Genomic DNA, 26,908 nt, shown 5'->3' on the forward strand with positions numbered 1-26,908 from the left:
ATCCAGAAATGCTCATGAATGTCAGTTTAGAAGCTATCAAAGTTCTCAAATAAAGCACCTTTTGAGAATGTCAATGTTTGTTGGGAATTATCTTACAAAACTAGGAAGTATTTTTGGTTTATATATTAAAAGTTATGGTGGTTTATTGATTTTAGTAAAAAAAAAAATCGTAACTTTTAGGAAAATGCCCGCAAAATCCTGGAGGGACTGATTAAATGTGGTTTATATATTGTCCTGTAGATGTTGGACGTGAACTGTGGAGGTGGGGACAAGTCTCGCTTGTTTTGCTGGGAAAAGTGTCTGATTGTAGAACTCGGGCTAAGTGGGCCCTCGGTCCTCGGCCCCCTGGGGCCGGTGGATGTTCTGGGGGTCGTCAGTGTGACAGATTCCCTCCCCCGTCTTTCATCCAGGTACTTGAGCCCCGGCTCCTCCTTCGAGCAGGAGAGCGCTCCTCCAGACGCAGAGAGCTGGTCTCTGCCCGAGCTCCTCTCCAACCCGTTCCTCGGCCTCCTGGCCGCCCGGCCGCCGAGGGGACTCCCGGGAGCCGACAGGTGAGCGCCGGCGCCGACGTTTTCTTCTTCTTTTTTTCACTGCAGAGACTCTGATCTCGGTGTCTGTGCTGCTCTCTCTCTTTTTGTTCCTTCAGCCACCACTTGGAGAAAAGAAAGTGCAACACGGCCACCTGCGTCACCCAGCGGCTGGCGGACTTCCTGGTTCGCTCCAGCAACACGATCGGCACCGTCTACGTCCCGACGAACGTGGGCTCTTCCACCTACGGCAAGAGGGACCTACAGCAGCCTCCCAACTACCTGCCTTTCTAGTAGAAACTGATCAAACCTCTCTTTGTTTTAGTAATATATATAATTGTGTAGAAATGATTGTGAGAATGACCGTACTCCCAGTTTTTCGTTACGAAGCGGTGCTTTTTTCCAGCCCGATCCAGTTCTGTGAATCTTATTCATTTCATTCTTTTCCAAACAGCATGATGAGCATATATACGAAAAAATCCCTAATAAAACAAGCAAAACAAATGTAAAGCCTTATCAAATAAATGTTGTTTTTGATAATAAAATGTAAATATATATATATTTTTAAACCCTACGTGTGTTTTAAGCCACATTCTTGCGTACGACTGCAGGGGTTTTGTTGGCGATAAATCGATTCAAGCAGGAAATATCCATAAAATAAATAAAAATACGACTCGGATGATCCGTTTGAGTTCTTCCCGCACAAGAATCAACCAAACCAGCGTTTCTTTTCTTGTTATTTTCACACAATTTCTCATTTTCTCTCTGTAATTATGTAACAACGTCAAGTAAAAGTCGTCATATGTGACAACAAGGTTATATTTATTATTATAAATTATGAATATTTGAAGCTCTGCTGTTGAATATAACACCTGAGAGCCTGAATGTGATGCAGACTCGGGTGAACTGGACTTTTTTGGCTCAAAATTTTATTCACGTAGCACATCGATGAAGATTAAAACGGAGCTCCTTACATGCGTAAAAGTGCATAAAAGTAAAAAGAAGACAGAGATACAAAATAAAAACTGAATTCAAAGAACTCCTTGACTCAATGCTCGTCACCTGATGCCTTTTGTGTCAAACTTTCAGACTCAAATCATCTTTTGTTGAGAAATAAACCCTGAAATATGAACCATCAGGAGACCCGTTAGCGCTCAGAGTCTTTGTGAGTGACTTTCAGCTACGACCACGTCCAGTTTTAACTAAATTATAACCGTTTTTGGGGGGCTGAATAGCTGTGGCGGCCATCTTGGATTGTGGTAAAAGGCGACCGGTTGCAGACAGCTGTTCATGAGATATCTTCTGGTTGATCTGATCGGTTAGTTCTCAGATTTTAGCTCGATATCCGACTGATACCGACTGAGTTTGAGTCGTTTTTTGTTTTTGTTTTTTTTGCTGCAGACGAACTCCCCGATGTTCACTTTCTGAGAGCTTCGTTAAAATCCAGTCATCTTTATTAAAACCATTTTTGCCACCTGCTGCCGTCTGTAAACGAATATTTACAGATACATAAACCGGCACCGAAACACAAACCGCTGAAACAAAATACCAGACGAAGTACTCAACTATAGTACTTGAGTAAAAGTATTGGTACTCATGGTCAAATCTTACTCAACTACAAGTAAAAGTTGCTCGGGCAAAAATGTACTCAGGTTAAAGTACTGAAGTACTTAAATGTTCAAAAATACAAATTAAATGTTCTAATATCAGTAATTTTGCAGAAGCTTGTAACTTTCAGAAACCACCTGATGTATCGATGCGTAGAAACACTCTGCTGCAACTTCTACACCACCTGGAAAGAATTTCAGCATAAAAATGCCACAAAAAAATGAGGATTTTTTTGTCTAAAAACACACCAAACCAGAGAGTCTTGATTCTCCTCACAGTTTCACGATGGAGCCGAGGTTTAAGGTTGAATCTGTTACCACAAAGTAACGACCAGCTTCCTGGAAATGTAGTGGAGTGAAAGTTATAAGTTTCTCCCCCAAAAATGACTCAAGTAAAGTAAAGATTCTCAAAAAATGTACTTAAAGTAATCAAGTAAATGTACTCTGTTACTGTCCACCACTGCAAAATCCACAATAAAACCAGGACGCTGAGCTCGTGTATTTGAATACTTCCCTCTGAGTGATTGACTCTCAGCTACTACCACCCCAAATCTTAGCTCAATATTTATAAAACTGTTTGAATTATAACCCTTTTTATGTTGGCTAAGACTCAATCGCCGCCGCGGCCATTTTGAATCGGCTGTAGGCGTTCATCCGGTGATTAATTTGTAAAAGTTTCATTAAAGTTTATTCAAATATAACGATTAAAGATTCAGATTCAGTCCACCTCTTCCTAATTCATCAGTTTATCAATATTTTAAGGATGTTTATGAAACTTTAATGTGCTAAAACGGCTGCGACTCGGTCAGTTTTACAGATTTTGAGCTGGAATCTGGCGTGGTAGTAGCTGAGAGTCATCCCCAACATGTATTCTGATCGCGAAAGGATCGTGCAGCTGTGAAGGATTTAAGCAAACTTCTCGGTCTCGTCTCATGAGCCGCCGGGCAGATTTTAAATGAGACCTTCGGGAGCCGGTCCAGCTCAAAGATGGCCGCCGCAGCAACCTGAGAAAACACAAAAACGGCAGCTTTGAAAGACGCCGAGCTGAAATCCGGTGGCGGCAGTCGCTCGGTGAGACGCAGGTCAAGGTTTGACATTTATTCCTCCATATAAGATGATTTAAAGGCTAAAACTCCGGCGATATCCGTCCATTCTGGTGTTTGTTGGGGGGACACCTTGGACGGGTCTCCAGTCCATCACAGGGACACTTAAAGACAAATGAGACCATACACCCTCCCACTCACACCGAGGGATAAATTTAGAGTTACCAAGGAGCCGAACATGTCTGTGTTCCCCGGATTTACTCCACCCAGAAAGGCCCCACGTCCGGAAGCGAACCTGCAACCATCCTGCTGTGAGGCGGCAGCTCTAACCGCTGCTTCACCGTGCCACACGAACCGTTTTAGTTTCAACACTGCCACCCGCTGACGGCTGCAGGACCGTCTTGTTTCTGCACAAACTGACAAAAAATTTAAAAATTAGCTTTTAGTTACGAACTCTCTGCGCAGCTGAGACAAAACCACTGAAACATTTAAGGCCACTTTTGTCTCGTTTTCCTCTCTAAAACCAAAGCGGTGCACAGCGTAAGCGGTGGTTATTAGTCATTGTTTACCAGCATTACTTTTAATGGCACGACTGTCATCACGACGCTGTATTCCACATGTGTCGTCCTCCTGAGGCCGGCTGTGACGCACGCCACCAACCTCTGTTTGATTAGCGGCGACCCAATCATCTCAGACTGTGACACCAGCATCGCCGTGCACGGTTAACGCCCGCGTAAAAGGCTTTTTCACAAACAGAACAAGTGCTGATGAATCCCCCAAACAACGCAGCCATTATCCAGGCGAACACTCCGGCGGAGGACGGGGGATCGTGTCAAGATCTGTCGATTACTTCGCCGAGAGCCACAAATGGCCTCAGCCGAGTTGTTTATCACGGCAGCGATTATCGCTGATGGAATTTCATGATTGCATTAAAGGTTATTTATTTAAAAAACAAAAGGGCAAAAAGCTTGTCACTGTACTGTTTTTAAAAAAAAAAAATTACAGTGAAACAACTAAGCAGGCAGCAACATTTTCCTATTTTCATGCACCGTTCAAATGCAAAAAGAATTAGACTAAAATCAGCTTGTGTTGGAGAAATTTGTCAAACCGAAATCTCACGCATTCAGCATGTGTTGTGAATGACTCTCAGCTACTACCACACCAAACTTCAGCTCAGTGTCTGTAAAACTGACCGAGTTAAAGACATTTTTTTGGGTCGGCTGTGGCGGCCATCTTGAGTTGGACTGGCTCCAGAAGTCAATCAGTTGTAGTCGTACATCCAGTGATTACTCACTGAGAGTTTCACTGAAATTCACCCACTGGTGTGTCGGATATTTTGCTAACAGACAAACAGGATTATCGTCAACAGGTAAACGGCTAAAGTTTTAGGGAAATATTTTGTGCAATAAGAAGTCCTAGGATTATGTGTTGGGAATGACTCTCAGCTACTAATACACTAAATTTGACTTCAATATCTGTCAAAATAACTGAGTTAGAGCTACTTTTGGGTTTGTTGAATTCGCTTAGCTGTGGCGGCCATCTTGAATGGGGTTGGCTCCAAAAGCTAATCAGTTGTAGACGTACATCCAATGATTCCTTTCTGAGAGTTTCATTCAAATCTGTCCACATGTCCACAGACAAACAAACACACAAACACTAAATGGTTGTTAAGACTATTTGGCTTATTAGTAACTAATTATTACTTAAAAATGTAAAGTAGAGATGAGTTAATAAACACTAGCACAGGCTTGCGTGGGTAAACTGTCGCTGCTATAATATTTTATAAACATTAGTTATATTAAATTTACATAAACGGTATCAAGGCGCTTTTATTCAAACGCGTTATGTTGTACGCGCTTGAGAAACGTCTCTCGCTGCTTGCCGTAGCTGATTGTAAACACGGAAGTTACGTCATTTCGGTTCCAGCAAGTGCTAAAATAAGCTAGCTGTCACAAAAATTAGCGTTTTGAGAGTCATACCGTTGTTTTGTCGGGTCCTAAATTTGACTAAATGAACGTTTGGATTCTTTTGAGAAAAGTAGAAAGATATTAAGCTTTTTAGACCACTTAAACAATGTTTAAGAGCTAACTGCTACCCGTTAGCATTGCCTTTTTTGGACAGCGATGGCAGGTAAACAAGTGAAAAAGTTCGAGTTTGTCGTCGTGGGAGGAGGCATTGCGGGCGTGACATGCGTGGAGCAGGTGAAAATAAAAACGAGCAACAAGTCAGGAATGACCTGAGTAAATAAATAAATTAAATAATTTGGGTATCTGTCGACAGGTGGCGTCCCGGTTCCCGTCCGCAGACGTGGCTCTGATTACGGCGGGCCTCCAGATTAAGGCGGTGACAAACTACAAGCAGGTAAAAACGCCGAGGGTTGGGGGTTGTTTCGGACTCTGTTTCACGTCCTGATTCCCGTTCGTCTTCGTCGTGAAGGTGTCCAAAACGCTGGAGGAGTTTGACGTGGAGGAGAGACCCTCCGGCGTACTGGAGGAGAGATTTCCAAACCTTACTGTCATCCACTCTGCTGTCAAATCCCTTCACACACACTCACATGTAAGCATCTGTGTTCAGACTCTAACTTAGTAAATATATTAGTATTATTATGTACTCATTGTGACTTTAAGAGTACCAAAAGTAACTCAAAGTACATCATTATCTGCGTGCTGCTGCCATCTAGTGGCCATGTGGCTGCAGCGCAGGCTGAAATCTGGAAACAACCTTGTTTTTTTGTTTTTTTAATTGTTTTGCTGTTTCCTCTCATTTCTGCTCTGCCACTCAGTGTGTAGAGACAGCGGATGGTCGTGTTTTCGGTTACAAGAAGCTGTGTTTGTGCAGCGGCGCCAGGCCAAAGCTCCTGACCCAGGATGACCCTCGCGTGCTGGGGATCCGGGACACGGACAGCGCCCAGGTGTGACCCTAACGTCCTGTTTGTCTGGTTTTATTTTTATACTGCATTAAATACACTATCACAGACAGCCTTTTACCCTATAGTGCCTCGTTTATTTCCACTTTAATTACTTCTGGGAATGTAATTTTACACCTAAAGATAGACACAGACTGAGAGTCAGTGTAGAAGGTGTCTGCTTTTCTCTCATCAAGGTTGAGCAACCTTCCAAATCTACAACATGCAGATGCAGATAAATTTGTTCTGTTAAAGAAAGGCCACTGAAAGCAAATTTATGCACGTCTGCATGTCTATAAATAAAATACTTGGCCTCCTTGTTTCAGGTAACAGAATGTGTTTCTGATCAAATAAAATACTTTCTTTTTTTCTTTCAGGAGTTTCAGAAGCGATTGTCCAAAGCAAAGAGAATCGTTGTTGTTGGAAACGGAGGGATCGGCTTGGAGTTAGTGTAAGTCTGCTTCAGACAGAGAGCCGAGGTTCCAGAGTAAAATACTGTAGTTTTATTTTGAAAGGGTTAAACAAAAGCCTCCGCTCAGACCACCCGTTTCTTCGGGATTAACCGAGCTGTGTTTCAGGTATGAGGTGGAGGGCTGTGAGGTGATCTGGGCGGTGAAGGACAAGGCCATAGGGAACGCCTTCTTCGACGCTGGAGCGGCGCAGTTCCTCATCCCGGCGCTCGAGGCCGACAAGCCGCAGGCGGCCGCTCCGTGTCGGAGGCTTTGCTACACTACGGAGGAACCAGGACCCGGAGCGGCCCAGACCTTCACCGCAGGTCTTTCTGAAAGCTTTCCTCCGTCTGACTGTGGGACAAACTGTTAAATTATACGATGTTTTCAGGCGTCTGACAGGTCGTTTGTACAGAAACGATCCGAGGATGTGTTGCTCGACCCGTTTCCTGCGTTTTTCTGCTCCGGCACATTTTATAAAAAGTTTTTTTTATCTGTTAGAAAACAAACATTTACGGAACAGTCTTCCACTCTTCAAATACACATAAACTTTAGAAACATAGATCTAGATTCTGCCATAATAACTGCTTGCATATTTAGAAAATACAAAAAAATATATTTTGGGTCACTATTCAGTTTAAAGATACCGAGCTGAAAATTCCTAATTCTAAGTTTTTTGTTTGTGGTCCAGCTCATTATTGCCTGCCGCCATGAAAGGCGGGGGATAATGTTGCCGTGTCTGTTAGTAAAATATCTCATGAGCCTCTGGATGGATTCAATGAAACTCTCAGATAATCTTCTCGACAACTGATTCTCTTTTTGAAGTCAACCTCCGGTTGGCGTGGACTTCTTTGAGGAATCCTTGGCCTTTAACTTAAAGTCTACGTCCGTCTTTCCCAGGTGGCACATCCCGCGGGCGGAGTTCTGGTTCTGTAGAACCCGGCAGTGCTCTCGGTCCGGACTGGCATCGGGGCGTGGAGCTACGAGGAGCGGAGCGGGTGAGACGGTCTGTCCAGATTTACCTGCAGGATGGACCTCCAGGACCAGGACTGGACCCCACTGCAGTCTGGCTGGTTTCTCTGTTCTGACAGATGCTTTCTCTCCTCTGGTTCATCCTCAGGTGTCCCGCAGGGTTTCAGTAGAATATCAGTGCGAGGTGGAAAAGATCTTCAGCTCCGAGGAGCTTCTCCGGTCGCCACAGCGACCACTGAACGCTGAGAGCGGTGAGAACCCGACCTGCTCATATCTTCTTACTCCCCCTCCCCCGGCCTGTTTTTCTTTGATTTTCATTCCTTTATTTTGAAATCCTCAGAAGGATCCTGGCCCGTGTACATCCAGCTGACCAACGGCAAGGCGGTCGGCTGCGACTTCGTCGTCAGCGCCACCGGCGTTGTGCCGAACACCGAGCCGTTTCTCCGCGGCAACAGTGTGAGAAATCTCATCCGGACTTCAGAGCAGAATGAATAATTAAACCCGGCGTGAGGGTGTCCGGTGCCTCCTCGCTGCTTGGAACCCTCAGCGTGGCGCTCTGTAGAGTCTCGATTCCTGAGCCGACCTCCTGGTGATGATCGGTGTTTCAGTTTGCAGTGGCTGACGACGGCGGCCTGCAGGTGGACGACCACATGAGGACGTCGGAGCCGGACGTGTACGCCGCGGGAGACGTTTGCACTGCATGCTGGGAGCACAGCCCGCTGTGGCAGCAGGTACGAAACGACAACCTGACTTCTTCTTCCTGAGTCCTGCCGCTCCGACAAGTCAGTCTTTTATCCGAAAGTCTCCTTCAGTCTGAGGAGCTGCAGGCGAGCTCGGCCAGTTGGTCGTGACGTTCAAAAGAAGGACCATCAGCCTTCCGACTGATCGTCTTGCCAGGAAGTGTTGGGATTAAACTCTGGTTCTGACCTGGATCGCGCTGTGACCTCGGTGGAGGTTTGCGTTCTGAGCGCTTCTAGTTTTATGTTAAATTCTTTTCTTTTCTTTAAAAATTATTTTTATTAGAGCCGAAAGAAGGAGAGAGAAAAAAATACAGCACACTCAGTACAATATTGACGAAACATTGCACACGAATAACAACTCCAAATATACAAAATTACAATCCAGCAGTTTCAACCCCCCCCACCTTTTTTTTTCCCCCAACAGAAAAGAACAATTAAACAATATAACTACAAAAAAACAAAAAAAAAAAACAAACCCAACCCCACTTTCCCATCTCAGCTTGAAGTCAACATAATGGAAATATGTCATTCAACATTTATGACTACCCATATTTATAACCAAAACAAAAATTCAGCGACAGGCACCTTTAAGTTGGGAAAAAAGAAAACATTGCCACTTTTGGTAAAACTTATGTGTAGAACCCACGAATAATCACTGTATTGATATTCTATATAATTAAAGTCACTGGGGACAAGGTAAAGGGAAAAAAATTTGAAGTGGAAGATGCGCAGGAACTTTAGTGAATAATTAGGTTGAACAAGCTCTAATGCGTTTCACTCAATTTGGCCAATGGACTTAGCCCATTGCTATTGCAACTTGTCTTGTTGAATGTTAATGGGTGTTTTATACTTGCAGGGCAGAGGGAGACTTATCTGTGAATAATAGATGAGTTTATTATTCGGGAACCTCCTTCTCTGAAGAAATCCTTCTATGCACAAAATCAGAAATCTTCAATATCTTAAATTCTCTGATCTTGGTAGAAGAGGGCAGTTTGCCGTTTGTGCTTCTCTCGAGGGTCCATTATGTGTGTGAAGAATACAGTTCTGTGAAAGTTTGTTTAAAAACAAGTAAGGAAGCTTTCAGAAATCATATTGTTGGATGGATGAAGGAAATGAGTAAAGAAACTAACAAAAACAACCCCACATGAAACATTATTTGGCACAGTGTATATTTGGTGTTCTTCCAATTTTTCCATGACCTGTTGTAATGCTCAAATTTTAGCATATAATCATAGTTTCGCTCATCATCTGGGTATTTTTCTTCCCAGTGCACCCTTTTTCTTTACTCTAGCAGATCTGTCTGGCAATTTTGCTCTTCTGTTTGTCTTAAAGTGAAGTCTCGACCAATCCCACAGCAGCAGCTTGCACATCAATTTCCTTTAGGCTCGTGTTTGTTGAATTAATGACAAGTTGGTGTAGGTACACATCATTTAACTAGATGTTGGCCAATACATTTGATTTTCTCAAGCTTAAAAAAATATCACGTCTTTGACCCAGAGGGATATCGAGGGGTTAAATTCTTTTCTGCGTGTATCTGAGTCTCATCCTGTGTTTTGTGCTCAGATGCGTTTGTGGACGCAGGCCCGTCAGATGGGTTGGCACGCAGGCCGCTGCGTGGCGGCGGACGTCCTCTCGGAGCCCATCGAGCTGGACTTCTGCTTCGAGCTCTTCTCGCACGTCACCAAGTTCTTTAACCACAAGGTAAACCGCGGCGGCTGAACAGTAACCCGGCGGGTTAATCATCCGCCCAGTCGGGCTCACGGTTTTTCCTTGAAGGTCGTTTCTCGGCGCCGCTGAGTTTCTGCTCTTTGGACAGGTCGTGCTGCTGGGGAGGTTTAACGCTCAGGGACTGGGGTCCGATCACGAGCTGCTGGTTCGCTGCACCAAAGGCCGGGAGTACGTCAAGGTCAGGAAGGAAGTCAGCGCAGCTCCCTGCAGCTGATCTTCAGCTCATAAAGACCGTTTGACGTTTTATTTAGCAGCACCAGGAGCTTCGTTTCCGAGACCACCGGTTACATAACCGCCCCCCTGAAACCCGAGTCCGGACTCGCTCCTCCCGGCAGCATTCCCATCACTGCCACCCTCATAAAAAAACAAAAAAAAGGAACATCGAACTCTCATTTTCTTTCCCACAAACCTGCCAAAAGAGCTTTAAAGACGTCTCCGCTCGTGACACCTGATCGAGGTTCTCGGAAAAGTCTGGAATTTCCTCCCAGAATTTTCCAGGTTTTTAAAGGTTTGGGACAAAGAAAGTGGAGCAGAAAAAACAAATTATTAAATATTAATCAGGTTTTTCTCAAACTAAAAAAAACTGCTTCTCAAATTTATTATAAATACATAAAATATGAACACAGAGAGCACCGTGCAAAAGTTTTAAACCAGCCCTTATATAGGTACATGTCCGAAATCTGGATCTTTGGAAAAATAAAAAAAACAAAGTTGTTAAAGTTTAAAAAGGAACACTAGCTAAAAGCTAAAAGCAGCAAGAGGTTAGCTTAAGATAGCAGAAAGCTGGCATCTCATATGTCGAGGATGATCCCTATTGATTTCAGAGCAGTGCGCTCCAGCTCAGGACACGTATTCAGGATTGTTGTTCGAGGGAAGTCGTGCTTTGGGGTTTCGACCGGACGGTTTTCTGACGTTTACTTCCTGTTTGCAGGTGGTCCTCAGCAGGGGGCGGATGGTGGGAGCCGTGCTGATCGGGGAGACGGACCTGGAGGAAACGTTCGAGAACCTGATGCTGAACCGGATGGACCTGACGGCGTACGGAGAGGAGCTGCTCAACCCCGACGTGGACATAGAGGACTACTTCGACTAACGAGGGGTTTGAGACGGAGCGACGGAGGAACGAACCACTTCGGTGCACTTTAACTCATTAACAGCTGTCAGTTCGTGTTTGCTTTAAAAAATAAATCATTTTCAGAACGTTTTGCTGCCGGAATGAAGCAAACAAACGCGTCATCGTTTGGGAAACGGACCGAGACGAGTCGCAGTGCAGCGTTTTCTCGTCCTGCGTCTCGCTTTGCTGCACTTCAAAAAATCACCATTTATCTCAGGATTGTGACCTAATATCTCATATTTATGACTAAGTATGTCAAAGTGTGGGTTTGGCCTTTAAAAATTATGATTTAGTGTCTCAAAATATGGAATTAATCTCAGAAAAAAACTCAAAACTGACTTAGTATCTTATAATTATGACTTAAAGTCTCAAAATGTGGATTTAGCCTTTAAAAATGTACTTAATGACTTAGTATCTCTCATTTATGACTAAGTATCTCAAAATTTGGAATTAATCTCAGAAAAAAGTTAGCATCTCAGAACTATGACATAGTATCTTATAAATTATGACTGAAAGTTGTGACTTAGTAGCTCAAAATGTGGATTTAGCTTTTAAAAATCATGACTTAGTGTCTTAAATGTTTGACTTTATTAGTTTATTTCACAACAACACACGTTATTAAACGCTAATTAGTCCAAGTTATCTCTTTAAGAAAGCCAGAAGGTTGACCTGAAGAATGTTGGTGTTGGTGGAGAGGAAAAAAAACAGCAGAAGCAGAACCAGAACCAGGCGGGCGGCCCTTCAACCGGCTCGGGTTAGAGGCAGACAGACCCAGGATGACCCGTCCGGGTGGAGAAAAAACAAGGAAAAGCAGAAATGAGATTCTTATTTACAAAAAAATCAGTTAAATATTAGATTAGGTTTTGGAGAAAACCTGGCAGCGCCGTTGTCTCGTGGTTAATTTGGAGGATTTCTAGCTGCTGGGACTGTAAATATTGGAGAATATCTCAGAGGCCGGACGTGTCTACTTCCTGGTGATCTTTCCAGGTTCTTTTCATAACAGCATGGTTTAGATCAAAAATGTTTTTTGCACATGGCGTCAATGATTTAGACTCCCTAAAAATCCGCTTCAGCTGCAGGTTGTTAGGTGATAATGGAAGAAAAAGGCTGAAAGGACGTATTTTCAGCACCGTAATGAGAACAGTAGAACATTTTTGACCTCACAGGAACAGGTCGTGCTTTAAGGAACATAAAAACGTCTCCAGTTGCCACTACATGCCTTTTTTTTTTTAAATTATTATCAAAAGCAACAGTAAAATGATTCAAAGCATTTAAACTTTGCAGTGAAAGAGCTGAAGTCGGCCGAGGCAGGCCGTGACCTTTCAGAAACTATCCGAGCCCGGCGCTCGGTTCAAAAACGAGCCTAAATGATTTCAGATTAATGAGTAACTTGACTCGGAGAAGTTTGGAAATTTACAAGTTTTCTGCCCGGACATTTAAAGTGAAATGAGTCTGAAGAGTCCAAAGATCGAAGAGCTTTAAGAAACACAAAACCTAGACGGAAAAATTCAAAAGTCTTCACGCTTATATGTAATTAGGTCGGCTGTGATTTGTTATGTTTTAGCGAAAAAAACACTTTAAACAAGCTTAAAATGATGCAAAATGTCCCGTGTTGTTTTATTTTTCTTATCTTATTATTGAGTCATAGTGTGTCTTTTGGGAGTTTCTGCTAATTTGAAAAAATTAATTAAGTCATAATTAGGAGATACTATCACCTAGCATCTCAGATTTACAATTTAGTATCTCAAAATATGAGTTAATGTCAGAAAAGTAAGTTAGTATCTTTAAATTATGACTTAGTACCTCAGAATTGTGACTTATTTAGTCATAAATATGAGATACTATCTCAAAATTTGTATTTGGGATTTAAAAATGATGAATTAGTATTTTAAAATTAGGACTAAGTATGACAAACTATGACTTAGCTTATCAAAATTGTGATTTAGTATCTCAAAATTTGGATTTAACCTTCAAAAAATTACGTAATATCTCAGAATTATGATGCTGCGTTTTAAAATTAAGACTTAGTATTTCATAATAATGAGGCGATATCTCTGATTTATGAGTCAGAATCTTAAAATTTTGAGATGCAGTCTCAAAATGATGACATATTTCATGTTTGAAGGTACTATCTCATATTTATGGGATAGTATTTAATAACATATACATTTAAAGTAAAGTATAAAAGATAATCAATGATGACATCATCATCATGTGATGATGTCATCATTGATGATGATGAACTCTAAACTCTGACAGCGCATTGCTCCACCTTGGCCATAGGGTCATTAAAACATTGTAGGACCTGAATCGTGATCCCGATCACCACCAGAATTCGGTCATTTGTTCTTTGTGACGACCTCAACACATACTGAGAATTTAATCGTAATCCGTTTATTACTTTTTGACTAATCTTGTGGACAGACAAACAAACCCTACTGAAAGCATAAATCCTCAATGATACTGTGATAGTGGAATATTATGACTCAGCATTTTATAATTTTAAAATGCTACGTCATGGTTATTAACTGTGATTTTGAGAATCTTTTTTTTATTTTCTCAGAGTGGGCTTCCGTAGTTTCTAAGAAGAACGCGACTTCAGAATTCATAGATTGCGGACGTGACGTACGTGACGTAAGCAGCGCCGCTGCAGTAGGTGTACGTTTGCTTATAACCACCCCAGACCACCGACTGATGGAGTGAAACTTAAAGTGACGCGTGTTATTCGTCACTTTTTTAACCCAAGTGATTTATGTTTAGTTTTTAAGTGGTTTGAGATAAATACATAAAGAAAGAAGACGTGCAAGCTTAGCAGTATATATGTTTAACGAATAAGCTCCGCCGGCGGTGTACGCTGTAAATGAGAACAAGCGCCACCGATGAGTCGGAGCGTCCGACGGCGTCAGGGCGCAGGTGGGCGGGGCTTTTTTGAGGGGCGTTGCCGCACGCTGGCTTCACGAGCTTTATATTCCCAGCGGCTCCTCGTACATTTACATACGCTGCGCTTCCCGACTCGCCCAAGCTCCTCTCCCCGCTTCGCTTCAGTGCTTCAGCAGTCGCGCGACGAAAAGCTTCCGAGACCTGCGTCCTTGCCGTCAGCCATGGCTAATTATATCCACGTACCGGACGAGGCTCCCGCTGTGCCCAAAATAGACGTGGCCGTTGACGAGCGCGACTACCGAACGGGCGCGCTGCAGCTAATGAAGGAGCTGAGACCGAACTGGAAGCCGTCCGAAATCAAAGTGAAGGTTTGCCATTTATATATATATATATACTGTTACCGTGGCTCTACGTTTACCCCCTACTTGTATGTTTATTTTTGTTTCCGTCGTTTTAAATAAATAAACAGAAAACGCGGAAACCGATGCTAATGTCGCGAGCGGACGTCAAACGGAACTAGCTTAAAATGATATGTTAGCGGAGGCGGCTAAAATGACAACAAACGTGTTAAAGCTGCTTTATTATTGTTATTATTTAAGAGTTTAAGCAAATTATAGTTAAACACATTTAAGGGTAAAACCCCCAGAGGCTTATAGCTTATTATTCTATTCACGTAACCCATTTTTTAAATTATTTTTTTTGTAAATGCGTCAGAAATGGGGTCAAACTGTTAGAAGTTTTTCTTCACTTTTTGGTAAACCCCGTCCACATTATTTACCCAGACCTGGTTATGATATATATTTATATATTGCGGATTTATCAGCTCATAATTGGCATCAAATGCGACCTGTATAGGTTAAAGGAGAGCACATTTTTTTTAATAAGAGGTTGAAGTTATTCGGTTGGCTGTAAGATAAGTTGAATTTATCACGATTATTTGCATTCACGGTTTGCATAATTTTATTTAATCTATGCTTGTACGTGCCTGAGTCATATAGGGCCATTTATTTTCTTGACATACCCATAAATTAACTGGGTGGATGGGTATCTGGGCAGTGATCTTTTCCTGTGTAATAAAACTAGAGGTGTGGCTCAGTTTTGTAAACACATCCAGGAGTGAATGGGATCACGTGCCCTTCCTTCCCTTTTTTACTCATCTGTGAGGCAAAGTGGGGCTTCAGCAAATGCCAATCATTACTTCCTGGCGGAAAAAACCCCTCACATTCCTGGCATTCTCGATCAGTTCCAGTTAGTGAATGGTTAAAGCTGGTATGTTGTCACCCGACCTCCTAAACAAAATGTTCCCAGGCTTTATTCTACAGGAGGTTGAGTTCCAAACAAGAAAACAAGCTCATTTGTCTGTTTTCCTTCACGGGGGAGTCACAGCGTTGCATTTTGGTTTTTGCAGTTCTTCACGGATGGGATAACCAACAAGCTGCTCGGCTGCTACGTGGGCCCCGTGATGCAGGACGTGGTCCTGGTCCGAATTTATGGCAACAAAACGGAGCTGCTGGTGGACCGGGAGAACGAGGTGAAAAGCTTCAGAGTGCTGCACACTCACCGCTGTGCCCCTCGCCTGTACTGCACCTTCAGCAACGGCCTCTGCTACGAGTTCCTGCAAGGAACAGCCCTGGAGCCGGAGCACATTCGCAGCCAAGGAGTTTTTAGGTAAGATGGGAATCCAGGGCGTGTCTGGAGTTGGGCTTGTTACCTTTTTTAAAGAAGGCAAGGAGATCTGAGTGTGGCGTTAAGGGTTTCACCTCGTGCTGTAAACACTACTGGCTGAGCATTTCTGTACAAACTTTAGATTTCAGCCCCGTTTCTGTTCACATACTTCTGATTAGACTCATGCAAACGTAGCTCTTGTCAGTGCATGTTTCAGTTGCACTGAAGCCTTGTGTGTTTTCAGTTTGTTATCAGTTCTTTTTGCTTTATCAGTTTATTTATAAACCGCCAGTTCACAGCTAATGTCACATCAGGACACCGAACGAAAACATTCGCATACATTATAAAACGCTAATTAGTCAAAGTTATCTCCCTAAGGTTGTGTTGAATCTTTACTTCGTCGCGATTCTTAATCCTGAGCGGCACGATGGTGACAGTGGGAATGATTAACTCCAGCAGAATCATGACGGACGGTCATCTGCTTCGACCGGCTGTGGTCTGAGAGGACAGGAAAGAGACGCAAACAGACACAGAATAACTGGTTCAGGTGTGGTTTCTATGGGAAGAAAAAAAACAGGAAAAACACGTCAGTTTGTTTTACTGGTGTCCAAGCTTGTAGCAGCAGAACTAAGAGAGAGCTCAGGAAACCCGAACCAGCCCTAACTACAGGATTTATCAAAAAGGAAAGTCTTAAAAGCAGACAGCGTGTCAGCCTCACAGACAGAAACTGGAAGTTGGTTCCACAAGAGAGGAGCCCGAGAACTGAAAGCTCCTACTTTTAGAAACTCTAGGAACCACAAGTAAAACTGCAGTCTGAGAGCGAAGCGCTCTGTTAGGAAAATATGGAACAATAAGATCTTTAATACAAGATGGAGCTTTGAGTGTTAGAAGGAAGGGAGCTGATGGAAGGAAGCTAAAATTGGAGGAATGGACGATGAGATTCTTCTGAATGGGACGTTGATTCAGGTGCATTTATAGTATACAGCATTACAAATGTTTGGGTTTTGTGCAGTAGGCTACAGAAACACCAGGTGGACCCCTATATGCTGGTACAGCTAAAGGAATTTACATTACACAGGCCTAGTTCTCATGGTTTGGAAACAACGAATTGCCCTCATTTTTAAACAAATTCATAGATTTTAAAAGCTGAATTTTCTCCTTTTTTTGTTGTTGCTGTAAACGCCGTCTGCCTCTGCCTCACAGGCTTATTGCACGCCAGCTGGCCAAGTACCACGCCATCCATGCCCATAACGGCTCGGTTCCCCGCTCTGACCTGTGGCTAAAGATGGGCAAGTACTTCGCCCTCATTTCCAAGTGCTTCAAGGAGTCTGAGCAGAATGACAGGTGAGAAGAACGCATACTATAGTTGGTCAAATGTGGTAGATCATAAAATCGGACAAGTTAACTCCTAAATGACCTCAGTGTTTTGGATATACTGTCGATTTTACAGGCATTTAACGCCAAATCTGTTAAACAGGTCCTTATTACAGTGAAAATATTCCACCAGTTGATTTTAAATAACCAGAATGGTAATTTCTAACTACTATTTTTGGACGATTGTCTAATCACAACAGCTTTGTTGTCTCTGTTCAGGACAAAGAGGTCTTGAGTAACTCTTAGTATTGTGCAACAAGTAGTTTGCAACAAAATACCACTTGTACTCATGCAGTACGCGCTGTACTTTAAAGAGTAATTGTTTCCATAACATCTGAACGACTACTCTTATCGTGTCCCTTCAGAATCTGAAGTCATACTTGCTTGATTTGAGCTCTTTAGCTACAACAGTTTGAATTGTTTTGACAATAACGGCCACCTTTTCTGAGTAATATTAAAAAAAAAAAAAAAATGAAAACAAACTGACTTCTGCTGGTTTTCCTTGGCGTCCAGCCAAACGTAAACACGCTCGCCTGAGGAGCACCAACAGAAGTGCCCGGGCGAGCAGAACTACATGTCGTAATGTGAACATTTAGCGTTCGCTGCTTCTGCTCCAGTAAACCGAGCGCACCCAAAGCCGCCGGCTTCCTCTAAATATTCCCAACCTCTCTGTCTCCCCCACTTCCAGGTTGAGAATGGAGGTTCCCAGCCTCGAGTCCCTCAGAAACGAGCTGGTGTGGCTCCAGCAGAGCTTGTCTGTGCTGGGCTCCCCCGTAGTTCTTTGCCACAACGACCTTCTTTGCAAAAACATCATCTATAACCAGAGGGAGGGTGAGTATGAGCAGCAGGAGTGCAGTCACAGAACTGTGTGACTGAGCTGTAGTGTGATTTGCTTTGGTGTGTTGACGCATTCAGGTAGGACTGCATCACCTGGACTTCCTCAGACGTAGATTCGCGCTTCACTTCCTGTCACGGTTTGAAACCGGCAGTCCATTTGCTTGTTTTTACCAAAACTCTGGACTGAATCCTTGTTCAAATTTAGGCAATTTGCTCTTTTTTTTATGTGAAGACTGCCTGACTGAACGTGGCCGTAAGTTAGCTCAATGTGAGGACTTATTTATGTTTTCAGCTTAGCTCGTCTGAACTGTCATTCTAATTTTGTTCTAAAACGGCAAAAGCTGGGGATGCACCGATACCACAGTACAAGTATTTACATATACAAGTACTAATAAATTCCTAATTACAAATTCGATCCATTCCAGGTGATTTTGTTTGTTGAAAATCTGTATCTTGAACCTATTTTGTCCTTTTTTAAAAAATGAAAAGTACCACATTAAACAGTCCTACCCAATAGCATTGCCGAAAGCTGAAATAAAAACTATATATTAAGAAAATTAGGCCTCACCTTTTTTAAAAAGGCTTCCAGCACAAGTGGAGACGACGAAAACAGAGTAGCTTTCACTCGTTAGGCAGCTCGTTAAGCAGCTTTTCAGGTTCCTGAAGCTGATGGGGCGGTGGCTGTGTCGACGACGCCTTCGCCGCTCTTGTTGTCTTTCACCTCCAGTGACGATCCAGTATGGAGAGATTGTCAGGAAGCTCAGGCTCAGATCCATACGATCCCTCTTTAGCTCAGTTCTGCTTCCTCTTCTTCTGGTATTTATTGGCGGTAAGGGGATTGAATCAGGACATCAAACTCTAAATAAACTCAACATTTTCACGAGTACTGGTATGGGTGCATCCCTATTAAAAGCTGTTATTTAGAACAAAAAATGTCATTTAACATATATGGTTAAAGTGTGTTTGTTAACATTTTTACTGGTATGAATGTAAAGCAGGTAACCAGACAGGTGTACTTTAACTCAAAGCAACTGAACAAATGACCTCTGTGCTCAGTCATTGTTTTTAAGAAGCAGGTATTCGGGGAAACCACAGGTTGTTTCAGGGGAGGTCAACCAGGGGGTGGGCGCGGCCATTCTCACAGCTCCTTGTGTCTAGCTTTTCTCCCCCAGGAATGACAGCGGAGGCTGTGGTTGCCCTGCGCCGCCCTGCCCTCCGGGGAGGGAACGGAGAGACACAAGCCTCACGCACAGGAGGCCTTTGAGGGCCCTCGCGTGGTCTGCCTCCCTCTGCTCAGACTAATCGGGACGAGTTCATGACCGCAGCAGGAGCCGCGTGCGTCCCGATTGTCCTCAAACCAGCCGTCAGCTGTCAGGCTGTTAGACGACTGTTAAAATGGCCGCCTGATTGTTAGTAACTCTGGGCGCCAACCTAATACACAAATGACCTTTTTGTCTGCTTGTCCACTTTCCATTTTGAAGCGTCGGTAGCCGAATCAGAGAGGACTAGATGGCAGGAAAAGAACATAAAGGTGTGATTTTTCTGTTTTAATTATTGACTATTCGCTTCATAACGAGATCAAAACAAAGAAACTGATCAAACTCGTGTATGCTCGAGTTCTTTCTGCATGGTTTTCCAGGAACTATTAAACAAAATTACCAGTAGGTTACATTAGTTTATTCGCTAATGATCTGCAAATTGAGTTTTCTGCTGCTACAAATACTCGTTCGTGCCCAAATTTGTTACAAACCTCCGTCTGATAATAGATTCCAGCAGATAAACTGATCCGTTTACAAACCGTAGCTTCAGCTAAAGTTTTCAGAGGCGTAAATATTTGTATTTATTGACTTTTTTTCAGTGCTCACACTGTCCAAATTGTTGGTTCTGATCTTTTCATGAGGACAAATTGGCATTAATGACGCGGAATATCATTTACCTTATTGTTAAAAGCCGAAACATGATTCTGACAAAACGAACGGTTTCTAAGTAACTGAAGATCCCTGGAGAGCTGACACGCTCGCCTGTAAAATTTGTTTTTTTTGCACCCACACCCTTTAAATTCCTGCGTGAGAGTTGTCAAAATGTGCCTGAAGCACATATTTCTATCCTCTGTCATGTAAAATAAATCTACCTTTGCGTGCAGATTTGCAGAATCATGTTTCAGGCTTCGTGATGAAAGCAAGAGGTTGAGTTTCAGTATTTTATTGTTTCTAAAGCACAAAGGGAGAGAATAATCCCCAATCCCAGCTCTTCTGTTGTAGCCTGACACCTGTAAACAACTAAACCACACCTTAAAATGAAAATCTGAGTGGGGAAACGCTCCACAATGACATGTAAAAAAGCTTCAACCTTTAATTTTTATCTTTTAAATCGGGTTCACTGAGGTGGTTTTAAGGGCTGTTGTAAATACAGATAATACACGTGTGACCCGTGCTGGCAAAATGATTTTTAAAAAAAAATATAGACTCGTTTATTTTCAAATTCTCCATCTGAAAAGCTTCGAAACAATCCGCAGCTTGTTTAAAATTTGCCGATTTCTCACCTGGCAACGCGGCGGTTCGGTTTACGAGGGCGCCGGTTTTTCTTTTTTAAAAAAAAAAAAACGGGGAAGCCCGAAGTTTTACAATGATTCCAAACATTATACGAAGGGATTTCCCGGCACTGCGGCAGTCAGCAGAGAGGAAGAATCCATTTCGGAGGAAATAAAAGGATTATTTCTGTAGCCATAATCTGAATTATTAGCGCTGCAGCCTGAGCTCATTCTGCCACCACGGGTCACGTTTTACTTGGTTTCTTTTCGTGCCAGGTCTTTAAAAAAGGCTCAGAGCTGCTTCAGCCAGTATCTTGCTACGCCGCGTCGAAGCCCGTCCGCAGGGCGGGCTTTAAATCTCCTTGTGCTTTTCTGCAACTCTAGAGTTATCGAGCTGGGTTAAGTTTTCGTACACGTCCGCCCGGTTCTTCTTACCCAGACACCTCCTTATATTTGTAACTCGACACTGCATGCCTCGTCGTTTCCTCCGCCTGAAGCTCTCCTTACGACGCCGCTGTGGTCCGTATGTCTAGGAATGGCTCAAAGGACGCACAGCACATGGAGTCCAGACGATTAAAACCTTTATAAAGGATTTATAAACGCAGTTTTTGCAAACGGTGGCGCTCGCCACCCCGCCTCACAGGATATGTGGGGGAAAAATTATAAGTATTGCCATTTTAGCGTGGCTACTTGAGCGATAAAAGGTCTGCGATGGCCTTAGATGTCTCAATTTTTCCTTAATTGTGTACAGTAAATACCAACGAGCCGCAGACACGCGGTGCAGGTGTTGCGAGGTGAATTCTGCGGGTTCGATGCGGGCGGCCTGTAACGCAGCCGAAAGTGGGCCGTTTACGACGGGAATTCACACGCCTTCCCACAAGCTTTTAAATCGCCGACTATCCTCCAACAGTTGCAGCTCGATGAGATACTGGCTTTCCTGCCACCTCAGTACAAACGCAGCTGGTGAACCGACAAACTTCCCACTTCCTGTATTTCTATAAAAAGGTGGAAGGACAGCCTCGCTTACTGGCTGCTTTAGGCTAAATCCATACGCTGACAGATTTCCAGTCATCGGGAAACCTTGTAGAGATTATGTAAGCAGCAGAGGGAGGAGGAGGGTTCAGAGGAGACCAATGGGAGTGAAGCGCTGCAGAGGGAGTGGCGTGACGGTGGGGAATGTGAGTCACTGAAGGGATCTCTGGCAGCGATGTTTGGAAACTCCGAGGGAGAAAGAATGAAGCAAAGACAAATGTGTCTGAGTGCGTGAGCATGTGTGAAAGATGTTTGCCCAAACCTTTTCATCTGCTGCACAGGGGGGCTATAGCCACTGCCTGGAGGTGTTCAGTTGTGTCCCGCTAGGACCTACACGCCGGCTGGTAACCCACCTCAGTGTCTTTCTCTGTAGTCCAGCAAACACCTCATTTTTTTTTTTATTTTTTTTTATGTATGTCAGGTTAAAGAAATTGAGCAAAGCTAAAAAAAAAAAAAAAAAACAGGAGTAGAGAAAGTAATTGGATTGAAAGTATTTTGTGATGCAGAAGTAGTTTCCTTGGGAATGTGGGCTCGTCAAAGTAAGGGTTTGGATTTTGAGCTCGTGACTAACCGCTTCCCTCTTTGTTCATTGTTAATGTGGCCGTCTCACATGTTCAGCTCAGAGCAGCAACACGTTACGTAACTAACGTCTGTATGCCCGAAGCAAAACCACGAGCAGATAAAAGCACCCGGAGTTATTTTATAAACTACTATCGGACTGTTATTTGATCTACGTCGACCGTGTCTGAGCTCCGGTCGTCGTCAGATCAGTTCTCTGCACTTAAAAGCTGCTCATTGCGAAATAAATCCATCGAGCGAGGAGTGAAACCGGCGCAGCTTAAATGAAACGAACTGCGAGCACAGTTTGTGACAGCGAGGACGTGCCGAAGAGGCTGAAAATCTGAATAAATTGAATATTTCTATATTTATCGTCATACCTTTTTTAAACACGACTTCAGTGATTATAATCAGTAATCGTGTTGCTGTCTTAGCTGCACGTTTGTGTTTTATTAAATCTCCATCAGTGTCTGTGTTTTTATTTATTTTATTTATTTTTGTCCTTTCCTGGTTTCGTCCGTCCTTCTGTTTCCTTTTTCCTCCGTCCAAGCCTTCACACACAGAACTTTGACTTTCTCCCTTTTCCCGTTTTAAAGCCGTGCACGTGTCCAAAACAAATATATTTTTTGGAAAGCCGGCCGGCTGACTGTGCGTCCCAGACTCCGTGTGTCGCATCACGCCTTCCTACGTTCGTAACGTGTCCCAGCTGCCTTCTGGGTGTGTCTGAATGTTTCCTTATGGAAGAAATGCAACGTTTTACCCAACTGTGAAAACACGCATGCCTTTTTCCTGTTCTCTCTTCTACCTCTTAGATTAGAATTAATTTCGAAGCCTAAAACTATGCTAACTTATTTAAAGTACATAAACCTATATGCCCCTAAATCCCCCTTTTTATGGAAACCTCACAAAGTCTTGGCTCCATTTTCACAGATCTTCTTGTCTTTCTGTGTTCATCTCTCAAAATACAAACTCTTACTTCTTGCCTGCGCAGGTAGCTAATTAGCCAGCTAGATGTTGGAGAGAAGTAGGTTTATAAAATGAGGAGCGATGAGATTATGAGTTACCAAAGGGAAACACAACATAATCATTGTATTTGTGTGTCTTTTTTCACTTTCTAAACAACCCTGCTTTTGTTTTCAGGCAGCGTAAAGTTCATTGACTACGAGTACGCTGGGTACAATTACCAAGCCTATGACATTGGGAACCACTTCAACGAGTTTGCTGGTAAGGCTTCATTAAAGCCGTCGGCGCCGCGGTGGCTTTGTTCTGCCGGGCGTCCATTATTCTCCAATTTTCGAACCTTTCAGGTCTGAACGAGGTGGACTATAGTCACTACCCGGAGCGGGGCTTCCAGCTGCAGTGGCTCCGCTCGTACCTGGAGGCCTACAAGGAGCACAAAGGCCAGGACGGCGCCGTCGCTGACAGGGAGGTGGAGGTCCTCTACGTCCAGGTCAACAAGTTCGCCCTGGTAAGGATTTAATTCTGATCCTAGTTTTATTTTATTTCCCCTATCTGTTCCATTTGTGCCTCATGTGTAAACCCACAAACTATATTTGTTTTTTCTTTAAAACTATGTATCATATATCTAACACTTGACGAGTTATCCGTTTTTTCTTTCAAGCTTTTGTGACTCTGGATGAATTTAGTGGGATTATAAGAAGATTTATTCATTTGTAGTTGAGATCATTTAACTCTATCATTAACTTTAATTTTGCACGTGATCAATCTAGCCTGCTGAAACGAAATCAGTTAATTGTTGTTGTGTTATTTATTATTATTTTTGGCCGCTAATGACCTCAGCAGTCTGAGAAGGTTGTCTAACTGGTTACCCCTATTTGCTTGGTTTAAGTAAACTCCTATTTCTGGACTTTGGGGGTTGAGGAGGAAACTGTTAACAAAACAAACTAGTCGTTTGTTCCAGATTGGGTAAAACGGGAATTTAAATAGATGCTGATGATTTAAAGAGTATATCTCTTTAAGCGTACGAAGGACTCGAGCTGCTGAGGACAGTAAATACTCGAGGCCATTTTTCCTTTTTCCATAATTCAAGGTGCGTCAGTAAACAAGGATAACAGGTAATGTGGGTAAAGAGCGGCGTTGGCTTCCTGCCCTGATAAGTCGGGGATGTTTGCGGCGTTCGAAGGCGAAGTGGAGGATGGGCAACTGAAGCAAACCTGTTTTTTGTGTCGACGATGTTGTTGTTGCCTACCAGGGTTCAGACGAGCTCGTGTGTTGAGTAACTGGAAGCGACGCCTCTGTGCTCACTCCTCGGTAATTCCTGTTTCTTTTCCTCTTTTTTCCAGGCGTCTCACTTCTTCTGGGGTCTCTGGGCTCTGATTCAGACCAAGTTCTCCACCATCGATTTTGACTTCTCGGGGTATGTTTGAATTCCACGCACTTCACGACACGATGATCACGCTTTTCAACACGTGATAACTCAACAAGCAACCCCCCCCCCACTCTGGCATCTACTCCTAACACTAAATACATATACACAGACATCACTGTTCAGAATAATCTGACGTTCTGTACCTTTAACAGGACAGGACAGCCTTACCGGCCAAAGCCAGCCTGATTTTCTTCCAATCTTAAAAACAAAACCAAAAATCGGACCTCTCTAATCCAGCTTGTATATGTAGGTGGAGCTGCAGTTTTCCAGTTTAGCAGTATTATCAGCAGGAGAGAAAGAAACATTAGGAGTGATTATCCTCCCCTTGTTGCATTAGATAACAAGAGAATCCCTTCATGGAGGGACGGCTCCAAAATGTGACGATAATCACATTTTCTGAAAGAATAAAATGTTAAGAACCCCAAACTTTACTCGTCTTTTCAGCGTGTTTAAAGGGACTCATTGCAAAGTCACGAAGACGAAATCCGCACCGTATTCTCTCACATCGATGGTTTGTTTCCTTAAATTGTAAATTTGATAGAAGGATTTGTGACCAGATGAGGCTTGAGTTAAGATGGCCGAGTTTTACAGCTCGTCCTCTAACAGTGCTTTTTTTAAAATCAAGACGCGCTCCCCGCCAAAAAAGAGAAACATCTTTGTACAGCCTCCGCGTCTTAATGACATTGTGCTTTTATTTTGAAGGGATTATAAAACAGAAAGTCAGCTTTGTGTCAAACTCCAGGCCTCAAAGGCCACTCCCCTGCAGGTTTTACTTGTCTTGCTTCAACATGAAGCTCTCTAGAAGCACGTTCATAAGTCACGCATTTGAATCAAGTGTTTTTTTAAAGCAAGAACGTGTCTAAAACATCCGAGAGATTAGCTCCCAAGGAACGGAAACGGCTGAAGTGACTGAAAATGGGTCAACAATGGCAACATCCAAGAAGAGCCGTTTGGGATGGGGAAGTCTGATAATTTGGAAGCATTTGTACATATTTACGCTCAGATCTGTCGAGTAACGCAAGCAGATAAAAAGATCTTGGAGAAGTTTTGTAAGAGTTGTTTTTTTGGGCGGTGGTTGAGCTCGGTCTTTCTCTTTCGTTGTTTTTTGTTTGTTTTGCGTTTAGCAGCAGATAACTCTCATATTTCCACCTAAACGTCTTCTCTGAAATTCTACGCCATGTTTGTTTACCTCCGACTACAGGCAGCCACGTGACTCGATTCAGCTGAGGGCTTTGTTTACGTTAACTGCATACCCGCATTTCCGCATCGCCTACAGATGCAAACGGAAACTCTCAAACTGCACTTTATATCGTTCAGCATAACATTTGCAATGAATACCCTTTTTGTTTTCTGAATAATAAAGTTAGAAATGTCATCCGTGTCGTTTTGATGTTCTGTTCCCGTGTCGTATCGTTGAAACTGCCTCATGTTTGTGTTTCGACCCAAAGATACGCAGTCCTGCGCTTCAACCAGTACTTCAAGATGAAACCAGAGGTGGCTGCGCTGAATTTACCCGACACGCCTTGATCCCGCCTCCTCCAGTCCGACCTGCTCTGCCCTTCTTAAGACGACTGCAGGAGGCCCTCTAGAGGACTGCGATGAGAATAACTAGACTTTTAACTTCCTGTTTAGTCTCCACTGTCCATTTCTACAACAAAAAACAAAAAAAAAAAACCTGAATGGACCACAATGCTATAACTGTAGATACATCGTTTGTTACTTGGGAACTAAGCACTGATGGTTAATGTGAAAATCAGCTCTAAGACCTGTTATAACCTGAAGCCCACGCGGGCGACATTTACTTTTAGTTGACTTTGTTGCACTGTTATTAACCCGGACATGGCGGTAGTTCGCTAAACTGTAACGCAGGGAAGGGAGCGCCGCCGCACGGCACGTCGGAGCCGGTTAAAAGCCGCGTGAAAGCGGCACAAAGATCGCTTTCTGTGCAGAGGATCCGCAACACGAGGGCGGCGGCGTTTTTGAGCCTGGTGTGATAAAGAAACACTCGGCCCGCCCGCCCGCCCCGTTTTGGCCAGCATGCTGAGCGAACGCGGGTTGACTCGAAGANCTCGGAGACTCGTGCGTTTTTGGTTGTTAATGAAGGTACGCGGTCGTAGTGGGAAGAGCGTCTTGTTTACTTATTTCCTCTCCGTTCACTTAAAGTCGCGTTTCACTGGAGGTCAGTTTTCACTTTAATGCTTGTTTGGACACTTGGATTCTTTCTTTTATATATATATATATATATATATATATATATATATATATATATATATATATATATATATATATTTAACAGGACTGTACCTCACTGACATTTAAACATTCCCTGTTCCTAATGTACATTAAAAACATTAAAGGTCAGCAGTGTTAGATTTCTTTCACTGAACTGTAGATAACCGGTTTTAGATGAGACCAAACCTTCACGCCGAGGTTAGAAATCATTTATGCTCAGCTTTTATGATCACTCCTAAACCACTAACTCGTTGTTTGTCACGTGGCCCTGCTGGTGTCGGATGTTTGACATGTTGAAACGATGGTCTGTAGGAAGCAACTTTTGGGTG

General features: G+C 43.2%; 3 protein-coding genes across 3 annotated transcripts in view; all 3 read left to right on the top strand.

Moving 5' to 3' along the window:
• LOC108244044 overlaps positions 1–1,574 on the top strand; it is a 10,658-nt gene extending 9,084 nt beyond the window's left edge. The window contains exons 4-5 of the mRNA XM_017429896.3: positions 411–551; positions 647–1,574. Coding sequence (XP_017285385.2) covers positions 411–551; positions 647–821 — 316 coding nt within the window. The 3' untranslated portion in view covers positions 822–1,574. The remainder of the gene's footprint in view (positions 1–410; positions 552–646) is intronic.
• A 3,485-nt stretch (positions 1,575–5,059) lies between these two features.
• Positions 5,060–11,097, top strand: pyroxd1 (pyridine nucleotide-disulphide oxidoreductase domain 1). Its single transcript, XM_025009017.2, has 13 exons — positions 5,060–5,378; positions 5,458–5,538; positions 5,614–5,733; positions 5,960–6,088; positions 6,460–6,533; positions 6,661–6,857; positions 7,432–7,529; positions 7,652–7,754; positions 7,844–7,959; positions 8,112–8,234; positions 9,807–9,944; positions 10,060–10,149; positions 10,903–11,097. Exons 1-13 carry the CDS (start codon positions 5,301–5,303, stop codon positions 11,059–11,061), a joined length of 1,506 nt encoding a protein of 501 aa, XP_024864785.1. The 5' UTR covers positions 5,060–5,300; the 3' UTR covers positions 11,062–11,097.
• Positions 11,098–14,039: 2,942 nt separating this feature from the next.
• Positions 14,040–26,079, top strand: etnk1 (ethanolamine kinase 1). Its single transcript, XM_017429899.3, has 8 exons — positions 14,040–14,330; positions 15,371–15,630; positions 16,831–16,971; positions 17,690–17,832; positions 23,099–23,182; positions 23,266–23,426; positions 24,262–24,335; positions 25,796–26,079. Exons 1-8 carry the CDS (start codon positions 14,184–14,186, stop codon positions 25,872–25,874), a joined length of 1,089 nt encoding a protein of 362 aa, XP_017285388.1. The 5' UTR covers positions 14,040–14,183; the 3' UTR covers positions 25,875–26,079.
• Positions 26,080–26,908: the final 829 nt, after the last annotated feature.

Source organism: Kryptolebias marmoratus, linkage group LG18, assembly GCF_001649575.2.
Source record: "Kryptolebias marmoratus isolate JLee-2015 linkage group LG18, ASM164957v2, whole genome shotgun sequence".
Classification (NCBI taxonomy): Eukaryota; Metazoa; Chordata; class Actinopteri; order Cyprinodontiformes; family Rivulidae; genus Kryptolebias; species Kryptolebias marmoratus.

Bases quoted from the DNA above. Each gene is read 5' to 3' on its own strand.
- etnk1 (XM_017429899.3), top strand. From the start codon at position 14,184: ATGGCTAATTATATCCACGTACCGGACGAGGCTCCCGCTGTGCCCAAA. The intron at 17,833-23,098 runs GTGAGTATGAGC...TTTTGTTTTCAG, and splicing joins CATCTATAACCAGAGGGAGG to GCAGCGTAAAGTTCATTGAC. The intron at 24,336-25,795 runs GTATGTTTGAAT...TTCGACCCAAAG, and splicing joins ATCGATTTTGACTTCTCGGG to ATACGCAGTCCTGCGCTTCA.
- pyroxd1 (XM_025009017.2), top strand. From the start codon at position 5,301: ATGGCAGGTAAACAAGTGAAAAAGTTCGAGTTTGTCGTCGTGGGAGGA. The intron at 5,734-5,959 runs GTAAGCATCTGT...TCTGCCACTCAG, and splicing joins CCCTTCACACACACTCACAT to TGTGTAGAGACAGCGGATGG. The intron at 7,530-7,651 runs GTGAGACGGTCT...GTTCATCCTCAG, and splicing joins AGCTACGAGGAGCGGAGCGG to GTGTCCCGCAGGGTTTCAGT.